We start from the raw sequence: 25,633 nt of genomic DNA, 5'->3' as shown, positions 1-25,633 counted from the left end.
CGTGTCATAAAACTTTCTTTCCTCCTGAGATAGGCAGGTAACATCTTGTTTGCTGGGCTTTTTTTTTATGGCAATGAAGCTTCACCCTAATGGTGCAAATGTTTCATTGTTTTGTTTGGGATTCTTATTTTGTTAAAGTCACAGCCTCCAAGGAAAAGTTCTGGGAGACAACAAGTGATACAAGTGCCACTGAAGCATGCTGGAGAATTAAACCCAGCCTATCTATGTGATAGTACATCCACCTCATGAATGACCACTGCACCTCTGGACGTAATGACCGTAACCATGTACTCTTATCTGTTATTGTACATACATGTCAAAATGCACATGTGGTAAATTATTAGAGTCCCTCAGTTTCCTCTGCTGTTTCCTCACTGAAGGTTTTCATGTGAAGTACAGGCCACACCGCCCCCTACCGCCCGCTGCGGAGCACAGCATTACCTTATATGGTGACTGTCCGGCAGCCAGCAGGCCCCGCCCCCTCCTGCGGGCTGCACCAGCGGATAGTTTCAGGAATCAGGATCAGTCAGTCAGCTGTGAGCGGACCCACCGACCAACCACTAGACCCGGGACGGTGGCGGTGCAGCCCCGCAGGTCCTCACCGGAGCTTCACACGGTACATTCACCGGCCGACATGGACTAACAGCAGCGGAGACACTCAGCTTCAAACCCGCGGTGAGTTCACCGACCGTCCGCGTGCGTTATAAATCAGTAACTCCAGCACTGTGACCGTAAACAAACTTGTTAGCTTGTTTGCTAACTTTGCGGTGATGTGAGCTAACGGGTTTAGCCGTTAGCACCACAGCCCTTCATTCAGTCAGCCGTGTGTGGACACGGGGAGACAAACCGCACCGTTACACTGCTGCTTAGGAGGTTTAAACTTTAAATGTACCGAGCTGAGGCGGATTAACCGGAGCCGTGAGAGTTCAAACACCGGGGGAGCTTTACTGAACCGGGTGCTAACTTCAGCTAACTTTATCCAGGCGTTATCAGTAACGGTTAATATCAAGAACTCAGGTTATGACCGTTAGAGAACTGTTGTTTTCTTGTTCGTTAACTTTCAGGTTTTTAGCCGTAATTACAGCACCTTCAGAGTGAATCTGCAGATACATCTGTAACTCCTGTAGTGAAATTATTATTATTTTTAAATATGTGGGTGTTAACCAGCGAATATAAACCTGAATATTACTTCTATCTACCTTTAAACTTGTGTTTCTCTTCTTTCTTTGCCTGTTTGTGGTTGTTTTTTGCTGCCAAAGTGGACAGAAATAAAAATGGACGCAGACTTTGAAATAGGTATTTTTTCTCCTGTGCAGGGCCGTAGCACCAGAGCGGGGGCCGACGCGTAAGAAGTCTCTGTGGCCCCCCTGTCCTTTCTCTCTGGATCCACCTCTCTCTCAGGCACCTTTTATTTATTCATTTTTTACAAAGTCGGTTTGCTTTCTTTCCCTTATCTTTCTTTCTTTCTTTAGCCCCATCTCCACCAAACCCTTTCAGTCCAGCACCTTAGGAACCAACAGTAACCCTTCAGATAATGGGGTCCGTCCCAAGTCTTTTAAATTACTGCTAGTTATCTTACCTAGCCAACTTTGCTAGCTGTTTAGCTCCTCCCACCTAGGAAAAAATGCGAGGAGCTAGCGCTGGGAGCGATGAGCGAGCATTGTCGATTTAAGAGACATGAGACGTCCTTGGATCTGCTCCGTAAACTAGCCAGCGTCTGGCGTTACTCTGGCTACATCCCAAGTCTCATTATATTCGCTGACCAAAATAGTAGCCCCCCCCCCCCCCCCCCCCCCCCCCGCCGTCATGACTCTGGTCACACACTTTTGCATGTAGCAGCCGCACATCACCGACAGTCCGATGAACAACGCAACAGGATGTGACTGAAATAAACCTAATTGCAACATAACAATCTTGCATGAAATATCATTACTCTTTGAAGTAGGTACGTGAATTACAGCGATTCATTGCAAAGCATGCATGTAACGGGTACTTACTCTTGTACTGTTTCTCCGCCATCTCGTTCAAATGTGCCAGATGTAGAGGGCGGGTATTTATACATCATGGCGTTCAGCTGAAAAACTCTTCTGGATAGGAAGCTCTCGACCATCCTAGCTCGTAGCTTCTTAAAGCTTGCTGCTAGCTCCTAGCGCTAGCTCCTCGCTGTACAAATAAGAGATTTGGCACGGCCTAGAAGATGGCCGACCTCGAACGACTTTTGGTTCAAGCGAGGAGCTAGCAGTAGCACTATAAAAATAAGAGACTTGGGACGGACCCTTGGTACCTAGACCCTCGGTCTGTTCACACAGTCCTCTTAAATGTGGGCGGGGTTGTTGTCACTCACTGCTCCATCCAGCACTCGCTGTATTTCCTCATCAGCGGTGACACAGATGGAAGTCTGCACCTGGTTTATCGTCCACAGAACGAGGTTTAGGATGTGAGGATTAGAATATATGACGTTCACATAATCCGCTCCAAATTAATCTATATTTTTAAAGTCATTACTAAAAGTGTCTGGTAGTGGTTATTTATATTATTGTGGCGTATTGATTATGAATACAGTCCATCTGATGTAGGGCAGGGTGATGTGGAGAAAAATTAATATCTGGGTATTTTCAGGCTGAACGTCGATACATGATATATATATCTGTATTCTCTACATGTTCAGCTGTGAGTCAAAGCCACGTCTGAGATGTCACAAGCACTTTTATAAAAACAGTCTATGATCGAAATAAAATATAAAGACAGGGATTTTTTCCCTTGTTTGAAAATTTATAGCTGCACAACATGTACATGAAAAATGATATCAATAAAAAGCAGGTCTGTGTGATAACTTTGTGCACACAGCACTGGAGCTACAGTGGTTTAAAGGTTTGCAGCACAGGATGTAGGTTTGAAACAATTATGTGATAATGAAACAATGTGTTTCTCATCAGTGGACAACACGTCCTACCAGGAGCCTGTGTCCTATTGTTTCATCCAGTTGGCGTCTGTGTTGTGTTAACACTTATAAGAACCACTCAGGTTAGTTCAGACAGTTGTTTGTAGAGGTTAGATGAACTTTGCTGATATCTTCCAGGTGTTTGTCTTCTTTAACGAGACACCTGCTGCGTTGAACGTGCTGAATCTGCGACTCCTGTGGAAGCTCTGCGGGTCAAATCCTCGCCGTGGTTTTTGTTTTCCTGGCTGCAGGCTGATTTAGCGAGCCGCTCCATTATTAATGTGTGACATGATTTCCATTCAGAGAGGCCACCAGCTCTGAAACTGGAGCCAGCTCAGCCTGCATGCTGCCGACTTGTTTCGGATGTAGATCAGTGTGTCTGCAGAGCTGAAATGTGACCAGGTGGTTTTTAAAAGTGACCTGGATTGTGGAAGAGAATGTCCCATTGATCTTTACTGTGGATATTCAGACAGAATAATGCTTATTCTCTCTGATCATTACAGGACATCAAGGAACATGTTCATTTTTATCTCTGCACGTCAAGAATTTCAGAGAGCACTGATCAGGCTCAGTGAACCGCTCTCTGCAGATGTTCTATTGAAAAAAGACTCCCATAAAAATCTTCTCTCTCAAACTTTTCATTCTTTAAACGACTGTTTCAGTCACTTTAGCATGCACTAACCCTGTGACTGTCTTCTAGGAGACACTGCATGAAAATGTCCATCATTACCCAACATTTCTACACCGTTGTTACGTCTCATCCATCTCTGTGACAGCAGGCTTTTCATCCCGACTTTGACTGTGTCTGTTCAGAACAGAACACATCTGCTTGTCTTTCTGTATGAAGTAATTATTTTAGTAGCAGCAGTAGAGTATACTGTGTGCCCCCGTGTGTTCAGAAAGTACTCTGCGGGGGTGACTGGCTGCAGTCTGCTGTCCCTCCAGGACCCTGAGGCGGGCAGGAAAGATTGTGGCCGACGCCTCCCAATTTGGATTCAGACTTTTTGAGTCACTCCCCTCTGGCAGCAGGCTGCAGTCCATCAGGACCAAAACCTCACACCACTAAAACAGTTTTCTTCCCAACTGCAGCTGGTCTCATCACCAAGGCCCAGATGTCCCTGACCTGGGGTCTCGTCTATAACCACTGCATATGCACAAAAAAGGCACATTTTGGACACAGGAAAATGGCGACACAGATGGTGAGGTGGTGAATTGAAGCCAGATTATGGAAGTTAGATGTGAGAGGAATCATTACAATGATCTCTCACACATTTGAATTCACCTTATGTCACATGTTTCTTGTTTATAAACGTTCAGATAAGATAAGAGATAAGATAAGATACACCTTTATTGATCCCATAATTGAGAAATTCCAGATGCAGCAGTGTTGTAGACGATATGTCACCTTAAATCTCAAATCAAATCCTGCTCAGTATTTTATTAACGCTGTCTCATCACATTTCCAACACTGGAGCGCAGAGGAGAGGGTCTGGGTCGGACTATATGCTGCTGACACTCGTGGTCAGCTGTGGAGCGCACCGTGCACAGCTGGACGATGTCAGGCTGTGGCACGTGACAGGATTCAGGAAAGTTTGGCTTTCCTTTACCTGATGATAATAAGTGTCAATATACTGAGGCATTTTCATCTCAACTAACCAGGCCGACTGATGAAATTAATGTCATTGGTTGTTGAAGTTTTAACAATGTGCAGATATTGCGTACTGGCAGGTGTACACATGGTTTTATAAATCAGAATATTTTTTGGCGTATGCACATTTCCTCATTTGTATGTACGCAAACTTTAGTGTGGATTCTCCACAGAGTTTTATAAATGAGGCCCCTGATGCTCATCTGATGTCACGTGTTACATCAACACACATCTTTACTGTCTCTCCACATGCACTTCTGCACATCTTCTCATCAATGTTTTGCACATTGCTGATCATTAACGGTTGCTTTATGATGTCTCTTCAGTCCCTCCCTCCCCCCCTCCCCCTGTGGTGGCCAAGTGGCGTCATGGCGTCCCGGCTGCTCGACCGTCTGAAGCGCTCGCTGTTTAAAGATGGTCAGGGGGCGGGACCCGAGCAGGAAGCGGCAGGCGGACAGGAAGAGGAGGAGTTTAAAGAGGACCACTGGGAGGCGGAGCTGGAGGAGGAGGAGGAGTGCGTGACCGATCGGCTCGGGGGGACGCTGTGCTTCGACAGCGGAGGAGGAGGAGCAGAGGATGGAGCCGAGGGCGAGGGATCAGGGCTGGACAGTGACTCAGACTTCCTGGGAGAGTCAATGGAGGAGGGGCTCAGCAGCACAGGTGAGCTGCTCTGTTCATTCAACACACGCAAGAACGTTTTCATACACTTATGCTAAACTTGAGTTACTTTGCTCCGTGAGGTTTGTTCACACGACTTTTAAAGGTCAGATTATACAAACCGTCTTAACTTCACAATCTTAACAAGTATAACCTGTGTCTGTGTGGCTTCACACCCAGAAGCTTCCATATAAAGCTGCCTGTTCTGCTCCATGTATGGGTTCCATTCAAAGCATCTCTAAGAGTAAAAAAACGTCACACTGTGGAGCTCAAAGTCCTGCTGCTGGACACCAGGAGACGGAAACATCATTTGGCAGTCTCTTAGACAGCTAGGCAGCTTAGACAATGATTGATCCTCTCAAATCACCACGGTCGGGCGCTGGGCGCTACTCTTGTGCCTATTCTGTGCCAACTTCCAAGAGCACGGCGGCATCTGAGGTCGCTAAGCAACCTCTACAAGCATCATATAGCCTATGTACCTGAAAGGTAGGTCAGAGCTGATCTCCTTCCAGGAGCTGTTTATAAGTGTGTAGGCCTATCGTCTGTGGGACAGATGTAAAGCTCTGGGTAGCCCTGCACTAACATGATCAATGTCTCCGTGTTTATCAGACTGAATATTTACAGAAGAAGAGAAAGATATCTGTCGGCTGTGATTGATTGATCCTTATCACATGACATGTGATGCGTGCTGCTGCGTTCCAGAAGTTGAACTCAGTTTATCTCAGGGTGCCGCCGCGCACCCTGAAATGTAGGTGCTCAGGAATGTCTGTGTTATTTATTCCTTCTACACTTCACTCAGTATTGCGATGTCAGGAATATCATTTATTTTATTGACATTTTAGATTTGTTTCCAGTCAGATACTGAGTTTATATTGTTACTGTTGCTGCACTCAGTTTTAATCCTGTTCTGAATTTATTATTCCTTGTAAAATTTACATTTATTAGTTCTCTTTCATAATATAGCAAAAAATGGTATTGTAACTGAAAAATCCCCAATTGAATCGAATCGGGACCTTGTGAATCAAAATGGATTCGATTCAGAAAACCAGCAGGGACACCCAGCCCCAGTGGAAAGGCCAAGCATATTCAGTGACAGATCAGTCATGGATTTAGTTTGTGCTGAATAGAAAGTGGTGTTTACATAAATAACTGTTGGATGTCACTTACTGTCACTGTCTCAGTATTGTCGTCAGTATTTTAAACATAAAAACCCCTCAGTCCAGCTCTGCTCATTGACTCTGCTTCTTACTGAATCTGAATCTGAAACCTTTCATCTAATAATCACCAAGAAACACACGTGTCGAAGATTAGCGTCACATTAGAGATGATGGTTTAACAGCAATAAATACTTAGTCACCTGACCTTTGTCTCACCTGTCTCATGTAGACACCAGTCCTGTGGGCGTGTCTCCAGTTGGCCCCTCTGCGTCCTTCCTGCTGACTCGGCAGCTTCAGGAGAGCTGGAGGACCCTGCGTGGACTCGGAGGAGGAAGTCCCACCTCGGCTGGGAGGCAGCTGACAGACAACTTGCTGTTTGAGGTGACCGACGCCAGTGTGGTGCAGGACGGCTCCTCTAAATATGTGGTGAGTTCAAACAGCCGCAGGAAGGCTCAAACAGACTGTCACACGAACTGAAGCGGGACTTAAACTTCTGCGCTGAATCGATGGCGTACCTATGCCGGCGGAGAACCTACACCGTCACCTACACTGTAGCCTGACGTGCACCTCCCCCCAGAAATGTGACCACACGTCACAGCGACGCAGCACCCCTGTTTATTTTTGTAAGCTTAAACCATTTCCTTAAGTGTAAGTGAAGCTTGTATTTACTTTAATTTCACAGGTAAGAAACAATTAATTGTGAAGACAATAAAGCCGCCACAAAAATAGCATTTTAAGTCTTGTGCATGATTTATCCTGGCTTCATATGAGCAGAGGAAATCTCTGCTAGTCGCTAGGCTAATGTATACAGTGTAAAATGCCATAGGCTTGTGCTAATAACGTTAGCATGTTGTATTTGTGGGGACAGTGTGTCCAGATAAAGACAAGTGTTTGTCTGTGAATCTTGTCAGTTGTAATGAAGCTGATTTGTGTACTTATTGTGACTGAAATTGTCTCTATTGAGCCATGTTTAATGTTTAATGTGTGTTTTGAATAGGGCTGCCACGATTAGTCGACTAATCGATGACTAATCGACTATTAAAATAATCGGTGACTATTTTAGTAGTTGACTAATTGGTTTGAATCATTTTTCATAGAAAAGTACTATAAAAGTACCCCAAAATACTCTTACTGCAGCTTCTTACGTTGAAATATTGGCAGCTTTACACACTCTCCCATGACAGTGAACTAAAACCCTTCGGCGTGAGTAGGAAACAAGACATTAGATGACGTAATGTTGGGGTTTGGGCGAGACAGACCAACATTTTTCAACATTTTAACACATTTTTTGTGAAATGATTAGTCAACTAATCGAAGAAATAATCGACAGATTAGTCGACAATGAAAATAATTGTTAGTGGCAGCCCTAGTTTTGAATCAACTAAACTTTACAGCACTTCACAGAAACCCCACCAACGACTAGTGTTTTGGAGGTGTAACTGCAGAGTGACACAGACACACCACCACACAAGTATAAATGCTCACAATGGTGTAGGTCACGTGCGTAGGCTCTGCGTGTCACAGAATTGAGTCCTGTTGAACGCTATTAAAACAGCTGTAAATGATGCATTTTTTTAGTGATCTTAATGTTGTTTCTTCTTCCTGTGGATAGCAGCAACATGTGACACTCTAAGATATTTCCAGGAGTCCTACGAGGCTTTAATAGCTCAGAATGTTTCAGTGATCTGAAACGTCAGTGGGGAAAAAAACAAGTGTGGTGTCAGTCCCTGTGACTCAAAGAGTGAGGGCTTCTTCTAGAGTGGCCATTTTGAGATACACCTAGGGATGTAAATGTGTCTGTGTCTGGTTTATAACCACACAGCCCAGTCGCCTGACAACAATGTTGGCATTGTACGTCTGCAAACCACCAATGAGTTTTATTTGCATGTTTTATATGTCTCATATCAGTGTTTCTACAGTGAGGTAGTATTTGAGCTGCTGTCTTCGGGGATGGTGGATGGTGTGACACTTTGGGGAGAGGCCTGCCAAGCTGCAGACCATCGTTGGAGACCAATAAACAACAAAATGTTTTTTTTTTTTTGTGAGTCACAGCTGTGTTTCCAGCAGCTTTTTAGGCACCAGACAGGGGTGGCTAAAAAACTGAGTTTCCTTTCTTCCAGTTTGGGCTTTCTTAGGTTAAAACATGATTTCCTAACTGTAACCAAATGTTCTCACAGTGAAACATATTTGTGGTTGTCATAAATGTAGAACACCAACGGTCTGTTGTATTTACATTATTAAAACAGTATTGTGTCTTGTTTTGGGGGCTAGGGGCTTTTCACGTTGTTGATAGCTGACAGCAGAGAGAAGTCACCAGGAGACCGTCAATTACAGATATTTATTAGGGTCTGGGCAGCTCTGTTGGTCCCTCTGTGACAGTGTTCTCCTCCTAATCTAACTTCCCATGATAATAAACAAAACTTACCAGGTCCAGTTCACACCAAACTTGCTACACAGCATCTTCAGACTGTCCTTTACAAACCCATGACACAGATTGTTGAATGATCAGGAATTCATCACCATAAATGCCTACTGCAAATCCTCACTATATAAAGCTCCAGTGTTTATGGAAAAAAAAGTGAAAGTATTTTGCCATCAGGGTAGATGAAGTGTTTTCAATTTCAGAGTTATAAGTGAAAAGTGAAAAATCTTTGACAGCATTTTGAATTCTGCCATCTTGTAACTTGTAGCAGTCAGTGGAAAAACAACAACTTTACGCATCATATTTATCAGTTATGGATCAATCAGTCTTTGTAAAACAACATCCCAGATGTTTCTATGTTGTCGAGATGAAGTTTGCAAATCCTCATAATTTTGTCTTGATAACTGAATTTTTAAAACTGGTTTGAAATCTGCCTGTAAATACACGTACAGCTGTGATGCTGCACCCTGGCGGTCGGCTGTATCATAGTGTGGAGTCACCTCTGAACTCTACAGTGGTAAAGCAGCTCAGCTTGATAACAACCTACCATTGATGTCCTCAAGGCTATGAGTGCCTGCTCAGACGTTGTGCTGTGTGGGTTAGAAAGACATGATTTAAAAATATTTCAAGGATTATTGATATTTTTGGCCTGGAAAGTTCTTGTGATGGTCAGTTAATGAGAAACAAGCTGCAGTTTTGTCATTGATTTGAATTTATTCACGGCTGTCAGCTGCTGCAGTTGCTGTGAACTGATCAAAAAGGTCACGACTGAACATGAATGCACCACTTCAGCAGACTCCTATCAGTCTGCAAAACTATTTAAAAGTGGACTTCCTAAATAAATTCTACATGAGAGAGAGAGAGATTATGAAGCCTCATGTTCTGCATTCATCAGTTCAAAATTTGAAGCCCAGACACACCCTGACCACACAGGAAGTCTTCAGCAAAGTGGTTTTAAAAAAAATAGCTGCTCAAGAACGTTCAGAGGAAACTCAGCCTGTCTGTCACTGTCTCTCCCCAGCTGTACACCATCCATGTGATCCAGTCTGGCGGCAGCGATAAGACTCCAGCCATCATCACACGCCGATACTCCGACTTCCAGCGGCTCCACGCTACCCTGCGCCGTAACCACGGAGACCAGATGGAGCGTGTCTGTTTCCCACGTAAGTAGAGGTTATGCCATCTGTCTTAACATTATGGTCTGTAAACTGTCCCGTCCACGGGACCTCCTAAGGTGATTTTTGATGATTAAAAAAGCAACAGCTGTATTTGTTCTTTAAGTGGTTGAATCATACGACATATTGTTCAAAAGCTACACTCCTCACGGTGCCATTGATGCTGACCATCTCAAAATACAACCACCACCACCACAGGCTCAATAATCACTTCTGTCAGAGAAAACCAGTTATAACTCACCTATGCAGCATCATCATAATCCACAGATCCATATCATCCAGACAGAATCACAGCTCCCATTTTCTTTCTCACACACTGACAACAGTCCAGATGATCTAAATCCAGTTAAATATTTAGTCCTAACACATTATTACATCCACAGATATCCACCAACTGCTGTTGCATCGTTTCAAACATTCATATTTCTTCCAGTGCTGTTTTCTATGGCCACAATAGCCAACCGGAGCCTGAGCTGAAGGAACACATTTCCTGTAGTTACTTTGTCATCAAACCATGTGATGTTTGGTATTGCCAGATTCAGGAAGCTCTCAACTTTTCAAAAATAACATTGTTTTTCTTTTATTTATTATGTATTTGGCACCAGAGCAGCCTAAACACACAAAGTCCAAAATCGCGATGAGTGGTGACAAGTCATGTCATGCCGTTTTTCGACGGGAAAAGTTAAAGGATTACTCGCGATCTTATGTGGAGCTGTTAGCGGGGACTTAGCTGGTTTATAAAAGGTAAGAGTCTCACTCCTACCACTATTTTTGGCTGAGATACACCGTCTAGAAAGGGGGATCATAACTTTCACGTTTCATATGGCTTTATTTGGTGATATTTTATGGTGTTTCTGTGTCATAAACAACATCAGCTATCATAATCACACCTGATTTCAATAAGGTACAATGTTTGAAGCTGGCTGAGTGTTGTTTGATCACTGATAGTACTGTTTTGAAGCAGAGTGACCAACTTGTCATTTGGAGCTCCGCCTGGATCTTTTCATGGAAAAAACACTGTAGAATGGTCATACTTTGAGCAGTCTTCTTCAAATTTGAAACAAGTGTTCATTGATAGTGTGCCTACAGCCCCACAGTGTCATTTACCTGCTCAGATGAAGCCACAGACAGTTATTCATCCTGAAACACATTTTTTATTTTATTTTAGGCAAAATCTTCAATTTTTTACTGACTTCAGAGGCCCATTACTCTGTCTCTGTATCACCTAGAGTGTTTCTGACACTTTCACAAGAAACTTCAGAGAGTTTAGCCTTTTCTTTCTGGCAAGGCCTCATGCATGCATGTAGTCAGAGCGGTTCAGAAGCTACAGTCATTTTAATTTGGGTATGTCATTTTAGGCGTTTTTGCTACAAAATGGGGGTGGAGTACAAGAGGTTTTAAAGAGTCAGTGATTGGCCAACCTCACCTGAGGATTATGGGTCTTATAGTCAATGACACTTTTAACCCCTTTATTGTCACCACAGACTGTTATACATGTACAGAAATGATAAACAAACGGAAACAGTCTTTCTCATCAGATGAGGTTTTCTAGCAGTGTTTGTATAAACAACAAGCTCCTCAATAGACATTTCTGTCTGTGTTTATTAGTCTTTAACTCATGTTCACAAATTCAGATCATTGTTTTACCGTCTTGTTTTAAAAAGCACGTCGACACAACCTCAGAAAAACGTATGTAAAATGTTTATTTTCTGTGATATTGTTATCCACTTTGAATTTGGACAATGTGATGCTTCATGGTATGGTCCCTCTGTGTTTTCCAGCTAATACCTCCCAGTTCTAGTCATCTGCAGCGTCAGGAAAATATTCAGACAGAGCAGGGCTCAACAATAAGGATTGCCCGATTGCCCGGGGGAAGTAAAACTCACGGTCGGGCATGTAAACTAACAACTCACTTGCCCGATCGGGCAAGTTGCTAAAAATAGTCAAAGTTAATAACTAATTGATAGAATAAATGTATTTTAAAACGTGCTCTTCGGCTCTGATGCAGCGGTCTCTCTGCCTGAAGTCACAGGCACAGCTGTGTAACAATGTCCTGCCCACAGCGCCCATTGATATTATTTTGCGCGACAGACGCTTCATATAATAACATAATATACTATTTATGGTGTTATGCCATCGTGTCATTTCTGTCTCTACATGGTCACGCATGAACAATTCTCTGCTCTCTGTATCGCGCACGGCGGAGTTCCGCCACACACACAGGTGAGCACGCTAGAGCGGCTCGGGCCGCATTTTCCTGACCAAACCTGACCCCGAGCCCGGTGCAGTTTGTCAGCTGACAAAGTTATTGAAATGGACACTGTGTAAATAACCAACAGACTGCTGTTATGCACAGACAAACATGCTGCTCGCACAGCAGCTCAGTACGGCACTCATGCGGAGCTTGTGTTGCGTTCAGGCGTTGTCACGTAAATAACAACTTCCAACACTTAAATAGGTCATAGCACAAAACAGCAGCATGTCAAGTGACTTTTTACTTTATTATATTCAATAAAATTGTATGTTCCTAAATCTTGAGACACCTCATATGTCAGCTAGACAGACATTTCACCTGCTCATTACTGTGCACACATGTACTGTATGTACTTAGTCCTAAAGAGCCCTTCTGGTGCCAGTAGATACATAGAAACATCCCAGCAGGCTGTGCTTTGCAAGCATACAAAAAAGTTTCACGCATGTGAAAATTATTTTTCATGCGTGTGCTTCACCTCCGCTGCTACAACTCCATCCTAGGGGAAACACTGCTGTGTGCGTTTAGTGCCACAGGTGGATGTGGTAGTCTACTGGTAGAGTAGAGAGAGAGCTAAGTAGTGTTGAAGTAGAGTAGAGCAGGGCAGAGAGGTGGAAGCAAAATATATTAAACCCAGTGTTAATACAGCAGAACTGGAGAGAGGGGTGAAAAATAAATAGAGGTGGGCATGGCTCAAGTAGGGCGCAAAATTATAGACGGAGAACGATTGACAAATTTTTCACTTTAAGCCCTGACACTGTCATTTTTGTGTAGGAATTAAGCTACAATACATGACATATGTTGTTTTAATTAATAAATACAGTGTGAATAAAGATTACATAACATAAAAATAACTGCAGTCTTTGTTATTTGATAGCTGCTTAAATTAAACAATTTTTATAGGGCAAGTAAAAACTGACTTCGGGCAAGTAGATCTCTGACCAACTTGCCTGACCGGGCAAGTGAAAAAAAACCTTAGCGTTGAACACTACAGAGACAAAAAAACATTTTATCTCAGTGTGTAGACTTACAGTGCTTCTGACTGTTGGGAAAAAATCTTCAGTGTTATAAAATAAAATCTTATAAAATGAGACCATGCGTGTATATATATACTAAAAATGGAGCAAGAGCAGCTTTCAGTTTGCTTTGGGTATGACTTGACGAGGTGTTCTATGTGAATTTTACAGAAAGGTCAGAGAGGCACACTGGTGACGAGGAGCCTTGAATCCGCCAGCGTTAGTGACAACATTGAAAGCATTAAACTGTTTACTGTGGCAGTTAGAAATTGTGCAGTCTGTCTCTGAAGACTAGATGTTAATCCTAGATTTGCGAAACTCTTGCGAAATATTCATGTCTTGCCGTTTTATGGTGTGACAGTGCTGTGGTTTACCCTGGAGTTCTTGCGAGAGCACAATTTGAATTTGCTCAGCAAGTCACTCTGGCAATCAGTAATGATGCTCATTACCCATGCCAATGAAACCGAGCTGCACCAATCACATCGGTGTATCTGATATAGGCGGGCCAGAGGCGAGCTAAACAGATGACGACAGCGCTGCGACGACGAAGTCCGGAATCAGTCAGTAAACATTGCAAGATGGCTACGGATGAACACCAGTTGTTTGAAACGGCTTTGGCCGCTACAATGAACGAGTTAGACTTGGCTTTTTCTCTAAAAGAGGAACAGAAGACGGCGCTCGAATCTTTCCTTTGCAAGAAGGACGTTTTTGCTGTTTTGCCGACCGGATACGGCAAGAGTCTAATCTACCAGTTAGCTCCACTGGTAGCTAAGCGTATGCGTCACCCCGTGTGTTGTTCTGATTGGTCGCAGTGTTATCCAATTGCGTGCAGTGATATTTACAAATGCATGCTTGGTGCCGCCCCTCGAGTTGGGCCATTTGCATTACTCATGGCCAGACCCTAAATCTTTCTAGATTTGGGTCTGGATTTCCAGGCTAGCTGTGGTTAAGGTCTGGTTAGGTTTAGGCACAAACAGCACTTGGTTATGGGATAATGGTTTGGGCTGAAATGATCACTTGAAACACGGAACATGAAATTTTGTGGACATTTTTGTGACTCATCTACACAGGACTGTTAAAATTCACTGATAAAACACTGTAATCCCAACGCTTCCTTTTTTAACCTCTGCAGGAAAGAAGCTGCGCAGGAACTTCACGGCAGAGACGATCGCCAAGCGGAGCCGAGCATTTGAGCAGTATCTGTCTCACTTGTGTTCCCTGTCGGCCCTGCGGGGGGCGCTGTGTGTCCGACAGTTCTTCTACCTGACTGACCTGCAGACCGGACAGCTGCTCATCAGGTAACTGACACACTGACAGAGATGATTGTCTAAACCTCTGACTACTGGATGAGAAGATGGATCTGACACAAGTTCAAATGATCAAAATTATCAGTCAGATTATCAGACTGATAATCTTTATGTTTCTCGATGCGAGTTTCTGCTTTTCTACATTTTCTAACTTTATAAATTAAACATCTTTAGGTTCATATAAACTCGAGCAGGTGGCATAAGACGGCAAAATGTATTTTTCGGTGACGTAGCAGCAGCAGCTGGATGTTTGAAGACCAGCTCTGTTGGAGCATAAGACCAGGTATCTAAATCCGCCACCTGGCTGATACTCTTCGACTCTACGTAGTAAAAATCTGTAGAAATGTGTCTTTGACTTTAGTTGTCAGATCTTCATCCACCGCCGCTGTGATTTGAATTCCTCTGACTGAGCTTAACAGCAACTCAACAAACTACAGCTTGTATTAGGGTTAGATGACAAAATACCCACTCAGTGGTCATCTGCCTGTCGGCCCCGCTGATCTCGGCTGTGTGTTCTAGTTTATCTTCAGGATCCTGAAGGAAGTCTCCAGTAATTTTTCAACCAGCCCACATTAGCCCAACAACCGGTGATTGCCAATATATTTACGCACTTCATTCAGACTGAACAGAAACAAAATAAAACTCACAAGAACTGTTGCGGTCAGTCTTTCCAATGTTCCAACAGTTACCAGCTCTGGTTTGGAATAAATCCTTAATTCACAGAGGAAGATGTGAAATGCTCCACACGCTGTATTTCCCCACTGTCTCTCAGCTGACGACAGAGCGGTGGCCCTCACTTGTTCTTCAGAAGCAGAAGCAAAATAAAATGACTAAAATTTGCACAAAAGACCGAAACAACCGGCGATGCGCTGAGCCATCTGCCGTTTTGTTCATCCAGCACACATCCACCCAGGTGAGGAGTAAAACTGTCATTCATTGTGAGGTAGACGGGCTTTTACACTCGGCGGCTCACGTTAGCGCAGTGGCTCTTTGGTTGTCGTCGGCTACAGCATCCACCAATACATGCATCCCACACTGATATTCACTGCAGCAGCATATCTCAGTTTCTGTTGGCATCAGAGGAAAATTTGAGCGAAGGTCCCAGCAGTCAGGGTTTGCTCTCAGTTTATATCTTGAATAATTATCTAAACCGCTGCACATTCTGAATTATTGACAATAAATATCGTCGACCCTTTGACCTGTAATTTAAGCTGCAAATGATTTGTTGAAAATAAGGTTAATGTTGCTCTTTAGGTTTGTTTGAATCTTTTTATTCCAGATGAATAAAGGGGGTGGTCTTTATGATGTTCGTGAAGCTTCAGTATTTTCAGGTGTTTTGAGTTTTGTGTTGTCTCGTTGAGGGTTGGACGTTACCAGGAGGCCTTGGGTCCGCTGCTCAACGCCAAGAGACTGCAACACAAACTGGGCTGGGCAAGTTACTATGACAACCAGGCTCAGGCCCCGCCCCCGTCCTCCTCCCATTGGTTCTTCACCCTGGTGGGACTGTCGAGCTGTTTCCAGGAAGTGGACCAGCTGGAGGAGGCACGGGATCACTGTGACCTCGCCCTCCGTGTCCTGACCCCCGCCGAGACTGACACAGGGGGAGACAGGCCCCTCCCACTCCAAGATAAACCCCGCCCACTGACTGAACAGCACGACTCATCAAGACGGCGCCTCGACAGGCCACACCCCCTCCTGTTGCCGTTGTTACAGGCGGTGGTTCGGCTGTCGTGGCAAACAGGAAGGGACAAGCGGCAGTGGGAGGAGCTTCTGCAGCACCTGGAGGAGCAGAGGGTGGGGCTAGACAATCAGCCAACCATCAAAGAGTTTTTGGTCAAACACAACCTTCTGGAGAGCGAGGGGGAGGGCTAGAACAACACACACACACACACACGTGCACACTGCAGAGTACAATCACTACACTGCAACACGAGTGCTGCCGCCACTGTTTGAAAAAACATCAGAGATTTTGGGAATAAAGTGATGAGAAAATGTTTCTCATCACTTGGAAATTTGTTATTCTAAAAAAATTTTTTAAATAAATGAAAAAAAAAAAAAAGAGCAAAAAGTGAAAATATAATAAATAAAATAATATTAGTCAGAAGTCAAAATACAATAACATTGAAATAAAAAATCTGAGAACCAAATTGTAATGATGGAGCAAAAAAAGGTGCAAATAAAAGTCATAATAACGTGTTGTCCGTCTCATAGCATCGTGACTTTTGTCTTGCATAAAGTCTGAAAACATTGTTTCTGATAATATTAAGACTTTTCTTAAAGTACAACTTCTTTCCTCAAAGTATTTCCACTTTGTTTTCAGTGTCTCTGATTTTGTTTTCTAACAGTGGCTGTGACGCTCCGTCAGCATCATCATGTGATCAATCATCCTTTAAAGCCTTAAACCGGTTCAGTGATCACAAACACTCTGATGCTTCAGATCAGGAGGTTTCCTGTTTTTATTCCAAAGTGTGGGTCGCTCTGACTTCACAATAATCCTTAAAAAAAGACAGATCTGCAGCCGTATTCACGTATTGTACAATTGTTAGGAGTCAGTGTTGTGATGGTCTACGAAAATTCATAAAGGGAGAATTTTGTCAAACAATTTCCCTTAAAACTAAATCCAAGTAATGAAAAGCTACCTGCAAAGCATGTTGGCACTGAAAATGGTTTAAAACTATTTTACAGTTTGGAGAAAGAAATCTGAAATATATAAATCCAAATACATGAATATATAATGTGTAAGGCTTTGGGGAGCAGAGGAAAACACAGGGTTCTATCTGTGTTCACCAGCTTGCAGTATTATTCTCTGCTGCCTTTGCTTGTTTATTGCTGTATTTCTGTCACTCAGTCCCTCCAGGATGTTTCGATCGCAGCAATTGATGCCGGGTTCACGCTACACAAAATCAGCTCGGCATGGCATTGACCAGTATCGGCTCGGATCATGAATGACAGTGACGGTCCTGCGCAGTAATCCATCGTTTTATCTTGTGTAGTTTGTCATAGCAGACAACAGCTAACGCCACGTCTTGGACGCCTCACGATGTCCCGACAGAAAGTCTAGCCTGTTTGATTTTCTTTTTGTCTCTCACGACTTCTCCCGTCACAGCCGTCACTTTGACCAATAGGAACACAGAGCGATCTGTTGCCGTGGAAACTGTACGACAACAATAGCGCAGCCTTTCAGATATTTCCTGTAGGGACGTTAGCACACACAGTAAAAAGGAAACAGCTGATTATCAACCCGCTGAGTACTGCCATTAGCATCAAGCTAGCAAACAATGTTCTTTCTTCATAATGGAGGATATAAAGGAATCAAACTCACAGATAGTGTCTGGTCCTTTACTCAGCACAGCTGCAGAGGCTCCCAGCTGCATCTCTAAGACACTACATTAGAAACAGGATGTCATTTTTCTTCTATTTTTAGTTTAATCCGCTCCTGTTCATCCTGTTAAATTTAATGCGTTGTGCCGTCATTTCAAACGCAACACTTCCTGTATCAGTTTCAGATTAAAAGCCCCTGTTCATTTCATTTTTTTATGTGGTACTTAAAATGTAGCTCCGCCCATCTTGTGACACTTTTTACGGTACTACAGTAACATTACTGCTGGGACATGAACAGACACACAGACTGAAATAATAGTAGTAACAATAATAAAAAACAGGATGAGAATAATCCGATGACGTCACGCACATTGTGAAAGACGATCGGAGATGATTGGTCGTGGACCAGTGTGTAGTGTGTCATGTCTGTCGGCCAAGTCACGGCAAGATTTTATGACTCCACAGTCGTCTAATCTGACTGTCTGCATGGATAAAAATGTTTAGTAGTCTGAACCCAGCGTAACCCAAATCAGCCAATTTAGTGCAATTACCACAACTTCAACATAAATTTGTTTAAAACAGGTAAAATCTCATTTCAAAGTGGAGCTGTGTGCGGTGTATCGATTCATTCAGCCTCCCTCTCTGTTTATCATGAAACTGCTGCTGTTCTGTGACAGAGACGCACAGTGACAGGGCTAACTGTTAGCATCACACAGCTAACGTTACTCAATGTTTATTAACAGCTTTAATGACAGTCGAGCCGTGTTGGTGTCGGTGGGAGATTGTTGGGACTGTTTAACGGCTCCATGTCACGTGTCAGCCGCTGCTGCTGTGTTAGCTTGTTCTCACCGGGCAGGGACAGCAGGAGGGGAGCAGGTGACAGAGACGGGCCTCCAGTGCTGCGTCAAACTGCAGCAACAGCTGATCGTCACTGATCACCCCGCCATCACAGATAGATTCTAATTCTGTGAGAAACACTGAATGCTCATAATGTGCTTCAAACCCGTGACGGCATCGCAACGGTTTTTGCAGTTTTCACTTGCTTCTGCAAAAAACTGCCTGAAAACATTGTTACATGAATCTCAAGTTGTGAGAAAAGCTGCCATAAAATCAAACATGTCGGGCCGCAACAATTGCAGTGACATCCTGGAGGGACTGAACACCTCCACCTGTAGGTCAGTGGGACCGTGTGAAACCATTGGCAGGACTGTGTAGCAGGTCCCATGTACATTGAGTCCTCGAGACGAACAAAACAGGGACCACATGACCTGCGGTGCAGGTACAGGTCAGAAACTCTATATAAAGAATGTAAAGGCAATGACATCAGCTGTAGATTAAACAGCAATAATCAGTTCAGTGGTGAGACAATCTTCAGTAAATAGTTTATCACAACTGAAAGAAAGATATTACACCTGAGGTATCTCCAGCTGCTGCTCACCTGAATGCACAGCTGTGACTCCACCTTTAGGTTTATCACCCTGTAGCACTTTTATAAAACTGTGCCCAGAATGTTTGTGAACACGGCCAGGATTATTTACTGAATATACTTTTGCTTTTATTAAGACTACAGTATAGATTTGAGGAACAAACTTATTTTGTTGCACTTTTTTGAATCATAAAGCAGCACTGGGATGTTTTCACCTGCAGCGGACAGTTTATATGAAAATGTTGCCAGTATGTAGTATTCAGCAGTTACACTGCGTTCACATGGAATCAGGCAGACGGGACACGGAAACAGATTCTGGATGACACGGGGAAAAACAAACAAAAACAAACAAACAGTCTGACAGAATTGCAGGACCAAGCGGCCACCTCCAGGCTTTATACAGACTGTGGGCAGGATGGTAAAATGAAACATGCATGAGGACACGTTGCCATGGTGAGGTCATTTTGTTTACAAAGACTGAAATAAAAAGCATTAAATAAAATGAATTATATAATTTTCCAGTAATGTCCAGATCAGGTGTGTTTTCTCCCTGTGTGAGGGACAGTGTTACTACAGTTACTGAGAAACAATATGTAATTAAATTACAGTTACTGATCAAGATGTTGGTGATTACAATGGAGTTACATCCAGATATATTCTCTTGGTTAAGGAGTTTAAATGTAACACTCATTGTGCTGCTCTGCATCTTTTCACCTGGTGAGGAATGTTTTCATTTTTTATTTTTGTGGGCATATTTCTGGACAGCGCAGGTCAGCAAAGCCGTCAAACAAATTTGAGTTGAAACTTGTGCACTTATGTTTTTAGGATTATTTCTGCGACTTTAAGGCCCAGTTGAAAACATTTGTTAGAAAAGTAATCAAATGTAATAAGTTACTTTGATGAAGTTATTAAAACAGTTACTTTAGTTGTTACATTTTTAACAGGGTAACTAGCAATCTGTATCCGATTACATCTCAAAAATAACCATCCCAACACTGGTGAGGAAGCTGCGTAACATCTGATTGTAAATTCTGTCATGGAGGACAATAAGAGTATTTAAATTTGAACGGCAGTGTCATATACCATTAATGTTGCCGACGTTCTCGCCTCATTTTACCGTCCTGCTCTCGCCCGACAAAATGATTTCTGGTTTGCTTTGTACCGTCTCCCTGACTGCACGTGAACGCAGCATTAGAGCGGCATTAAATTGTCAGTCTTTGATGGCAACAAACATTTTAGTCATTACTCCAGCACTCAGTCAGCAGGTTCATGTTTTAAAGACCAATCTGCTGCTTTTCAGTGATAAATGTGGTGTTTTACGTCACTATAGAGACCTGTGGTTTTAGAGGGTCTGGAGTGAAAGACTGGAAAAGGGATGAAAATAGATGTGAGGACTGGATTTACATCAGCAGGGAAACATGAAATGTGAAACCCTGGTGTGAAACAAGTGATGAATAAGGGACGAGACAAAGTCAGGAACACGTTAATGACCTCACACACACACACACAGGGAAAATGATAAAGCAGTGAATCTGATGGATAAATTGAAAGAGACTATGCACACATTCACATTCATGCATTCATCCTGTGATCACATCAGATCAAGCTGAAGCTGCTGACTGGAGGAAACTGTTCACATCACTCCTCCGCTCTAAAAAACAATCAGGATGTGAGAATGATTTTTTTTATCCTCCACTCAGTGACCGTGGAGATGCTGCATGAGCACGACCAGCTGAAAGCACTATACAAGTACAATATGCACAGTTACAAGTAATATTCATGTTATATTCAGCCTCACTACAGCGCCTTCTTCACAGCAGCTGCGCCGTCTCCTGTTTCTGCATCCTGACGCTTCGCTGACTAAAGACTTTGAATGAAACTACCAGCACTCTGCTGATGACAGCGGCACTGCTGTGACTGATGATAATTTTACAAGCTGTTTTAGACGAAGCTGCGGTGCGCCCAGGGATTTCAAATCTTTTATATTTAATTTTATAAATATTAGGCCTTAGAAGTCATTAAATAGTTTTACATTTAACTTTGTAAGGTTTAAATTCTCACAGATTTGATCCAATTTCATTCATTCATCTGTTCTTTTTGTCAAAATGAGTTGAATTCCACATTTCTGACGTTACAAATCTTTAAAGCTCCAGTGTGTAGGGTTCAGGGGGATATATAGGGACAAATAATATAATCAGTTTGTTTTCAATGAATGTACAATCAGCTGAAAATAAGATTTATTATGTTCCCGTTACCTCAGAATGAGACGTTTATGAGAGAGACAGCCTGAGAGAGCATTTAAAAAAGAGATGATTAGTCATAACATCAGTCCTAAATTTGGTTAAAAATGATCTTGAAAAGGTTTTAAAAAGAATTTAACAGAAGTCGTGTGTATCGAGTTTACGGTTTGCCCTACAAGCACTTTTATTCTGAAGGTCAGAGGATGTTGTTCTCATGAATACAACCTGACTGTGTGCAAATTAACCACTTGCTCAGTACAGATTTTAACCCCCGGGGCTCCAAACAAACACAGCATGTCTGTTTCTGTACTTTCAATGTGAAAACATAACTGCTTATTATTAATGAGAGGCGTTTATGCCTGAAACCCCAAAATCACATGACAGAGCACTACAACAGATACTGTATTCAAACACTCCATGTTTTTGCTCAGAGATGTTTTATTGACGAACGTTAACAGTTAAATGTGGAAAATTATTAAAGGCTGATTCCAATAATTAATATTTTACAGACACGAAAAATAAAAGATTGAATAAAGGATCTATGGAAGCCCATTTCTGCCAAAATTCTTTCAGTCATTATATTATATATTATTAGAATATTATTATTTTTATCTCAAAATAAAGACTTTGTATTTAAATATAATGACCTATTTATCTTGAAATAATATTATATAGTATTTTAGTATTTCAAAATAATTACTTCATATCTCAGAGTAATAAGAAATGATAGGAAGTCATTATTTGGAGAAAGTTTCTCATTTTAATAACTTAGAGGATTTTTTTTCATCACAGGCAGAAATGAGTTTGCATAGATTCAAAGGGCCTCATGTGAGAACACTTGTTTTTAACACACGGTCAGTTTTGCTCAAACAAATGTTCAGAGTGTTCGTGAGGAGGTTTGATCATTAGCACACTCGCTGCCCTCACATTGTAATGTAAAGCTACCTGTTCATTTGTTGTCAGATTGCATTGACAGAAATTATAATGTTTCATTTTTTATCATAGTTTAGACCTCATATTTATTCCATTTCATTGAAATTGTAGTTTTGTTTTTCCCAAAGAAGTTAAACCATCAGTCTGTGACTCGTACGACAGCTCGATTATTCTCTTCAGTCATTCGTACATGCCACTCACAATCTGTTGGTAGAGGAGGCTCCTGCATGAAGCCCAGTGTTTGCCATAACAGAATGATCCTGGTAGAAAACAACAAATCTTTGAGCTGTTCGATGAATCTAATGACCACAAACCTCTGAGCTGTGGCCTGTTTCTAAGTGTGCTTTCATTTCAATGCTGCATGTTTGAGAAATCCTTAGTAACTCTGATCTGAGTGACTAAATGTTTACATGGTCGCTGCAGAAATGTTTGAAACAGTTTGAAAAGAAAAGGTTTTAAAGGGATAGTGCACCCAAAAATGTAAATTCAGCCATTATCTACTCACCCATATGCCGAGGGAGGCTCAGGTGAAGTTTTAGAGTCCTCACATCCCTTGCGGAGATCCAAGGGGAGAGGAGGTAGCAACAGAACTCCACCTAATGGAGGCTGACGGCGCCCCAGATTCAAACGTCCAAAAACACATAATTGATACCACAAAATATCTCCATACTTCACCTGAGCCTCCCTCGGCATATGGGTGAGTAGATAATGGCTGAATTTTCATTTTTGGGTGCACTATCCCTTTAAGTTCGAAATGAGTTCATTTTTTCAGATACAGTTTCTGTGAATCGATCGAAATGACACAAACATCTTGTCTTCTTGTAAACTCCATTTAAAGGAATTATTCAGATTTTTTTAAGTGGAGTTGTATCAGTCATTTTCCACAGTCAGTATGTTGCCGACAGTAAATGTCGGTCGACACGTCCTCATCAGGCTGGAGAAACAAGCTCAGCTATGTGCTGCTGTCAGCACCAAAATGGATTTTACACGCTTAAAAAAATCAATATCAATTTAAGTGTACACTATATTTAGAATATTTTCACTGCTTCACCTTTTCATCAGACAGCCGGTCCTCAGTTACCAATCTGTGCTGCCACCAGACCCCATTTACAAAAACAGCAGTTTAAGCTGGCTGAACTGAGGAGCTGCTGGTCTACTGCTGCTTCGATCACTTAGTTAGTGTTATTGTGTGACTGTGGTGAATCTGAACTAACCCTTTAAAACACCAAAGTCACACAATAACACAAACTAACTAACTGATGGAGGCAGCAGTAGACCAGCAGCTCCTGTGTTCAGCGATGTTAAATTACTGTTTTTCTCAATGGAGTCTGGCTTTGAAGAGAGCAGCTTCATTTTCCCGTCGGAAATCACTGTCTGACTGCAAGGTTAAAATGTTCTAAATATGGCCGACACTTAAACTTATAATGATTTTTTTAGGTGGATAAAATATGTGTTATTGTTGCCCCTGTCCACAACAGTACATTACTGAGCTTCTGTGTCGGACTCCTGTCTGCTTCTCCAAACTGGGGCGTGCTGACTGACATCAGTAAGTAACTCATGCAACCCCACTACAAAAAAATCTGATCTATCCCTTTAACCACATTCACCTGCTGAGAATCAGAGGACCGATGAGGTGTAACATCAGAATCTTTGACTTGTTTTGTGTCTGTCATGTTTCATTCGGCGGTTCGGCTGCATCTCCACTGAGTCCAAACCAAATTTAAGCTCCAGTTTACAACAAACAGCCGTCGACTCGTCTGTTTCCTCCTTGTCCATTCTTCAGATTTCACTTCCTCTCAGTGGAAATGCAGCCGTCTGTCTGTGTGGATGTAGCAGCACTGCTTCACAGAGCGATATACAAGTATATTTTTAAGTGTATTTTATGGAATAAATTTGTTACAAAGTTCAGATTTCTCTTTGATTGTTTCTTCATGTTTAACCTTCATTTCTCTTCTGATGGAGTCGGGCTGCAGTTTCCACCTGCTGTGAGTCTGAAGACACATCATGGAGTTTTGTGTGAGACATGAATCTGATAGTGGATATATTAGAGCAGTCATACATTTATTCTTTTTATCTTGAAAAGACAGTCTTGTTTTTATTTATTTATTTTTCAGTTTTATTCAGGTGAAGATTTTTTGTTATTGTTACTGTTGAATTTAAGTTGCATTCAAGCGCCCCAGTTATCATCACACTACATTTCTGCACTATGAATATTCTCTTAATCCATCACAAATGCTCTGCGTTTGGAGGTGCAGAAGTTATTGTTGCAGTCGTGTGTTGTCTTGTTGTGTACAACATCTATCTACAAACTGCTGCATCACCTGGAAGCTCCCATTTTAAACTTAACCATTAATGACCTGGAGTCTCCTGCATCGTTTACTGAAACTATGATTTTATGTTACAGCTCAGTAGTGTGATGAACAGATCAACAACAGCTCTGTAACGTTAAAGTGTCCCTGTACGCCGTGACAGTAAGCGTGTTTACACTGGGTATAAACATATGTTATGGTGATCCACTCTCAAGTGAACAGCTGAGACACATCGACATTCACACCTGTGTCATCATACGTCTCCAGCTGACCACTTCAATCAGTCAATCAATCAATTTTATTTATAAAGCCCAATATCACAAATCACAATTTGCCTCACAGGGCTTTACAGCATACGACATCCCTCTGTCCTTATGACCCTCACAGCTGATCAGGAAAAACTCCCCAAAAAAAACCCTTTAACCTCAGGAAGAGCAACTGAGGAGGGATCCCTCTTCCAGGACGGACAGACGTGCAATAGATGTCGTACAGAACAGATCAACATGATAAATTAACAGTAATCCGTATGACACAATGAGAGAGAGAGAGAGAGAGAGAGAGAGAGAGAGAGAGACAGAGAGAGAGATGCAGGACAGACGGTAATGACAGTAGCTTACAACAACATTAATGAAAGTAATAATATTATAGTTATAGTTCTGGCTACTGTGGTACAATATGTTGAAAGTATGTATTAATATCTGACAGTATACATGTGTGACAATAGTCATATGTGTATAATAACAGTAGAAGTATGACTAATGACTAATGATGGCAGCAGCAGCAGGAGGCATCTGGCAGGACCACGGCAGCAGCACAACCACACACGTCAC

At 42.4% G+C, this 25,633-nt stretch overlaps 1 protein-coding gene across 1 annotated transcript; it reads left to right on the top strand.

Moving 5' to 3' along the window:
• The first annotated feature begins 503 nt into the window (after positions 1 to 503).
• On the top strand, positions 504 to 24,400 carry snx21 (sorting nexin family member 21). Its single transcript, XM_033628862.2, has 6 exons — positions 504 to 675; positions 4,916 to 5,249; positions 6,633 to 6,829; positions 9,847 to 9,988; positions 14,400 to 14,565; positions 15,936 to 24,400. Exons 2-6 carry the CDS (start codon positions 4,958 to 4,960, stop codon positions 16,444 to 16,446), a joined length of 1,308 nt encoding a protein of 435 aa, XP_033484753.1. The 5' UTR covers positions 504 to 675; positions 4,916 to 4,957; the 3' UTR covers positions 16,447 to 24,400.
• The last annotated feature ends 1,233 nt before the right edge of the window (positions 24,401 to 25,633 follow it).

Source organism: Epinephelus lanceolatus, chromosome 8 (assembly GCF_041903045.1).
Source record: "Epinephelus lanceolatus isolate andai-2023 chromosome 8, ASM4190304v1, whole genome shotgun sequence".
Lineage (NCBI taxonomy): Eukaryota > Metazoa > Chordata > Actinopteri > Perciformes > Serranidae > Epinephelus > Epinephelus lanceolatus.
This window is presented reverse-complemented; position numbering and strand designations above follow the sequence as displayed.

Bases quoted from the DNA above. Each gene is read 5' to 3' on its own strand.
- snx21 (XM_033628862.2), top strand. From the start codon at position 4,958: ATGGCGTCCCGGCTGCTCGACCGTCTGAAGCGCTCGCTGTTTAAAGAT. The intron at 9,989-14,399 runs GTAAGTAGAGGT...TAACCTCTGCAG, and splicing joins GGAGCGTGTCTGTTTCCCAC to GAAAGAAGCTGCGCAGGAAC. The intron at 14,566-15,935 runs GTAACTGACACA...TGTCTCGTTGAG, and splicing joins ACCGGACAGCTGCTCATCAG to GGTTGGACGTTACCAGGAGG.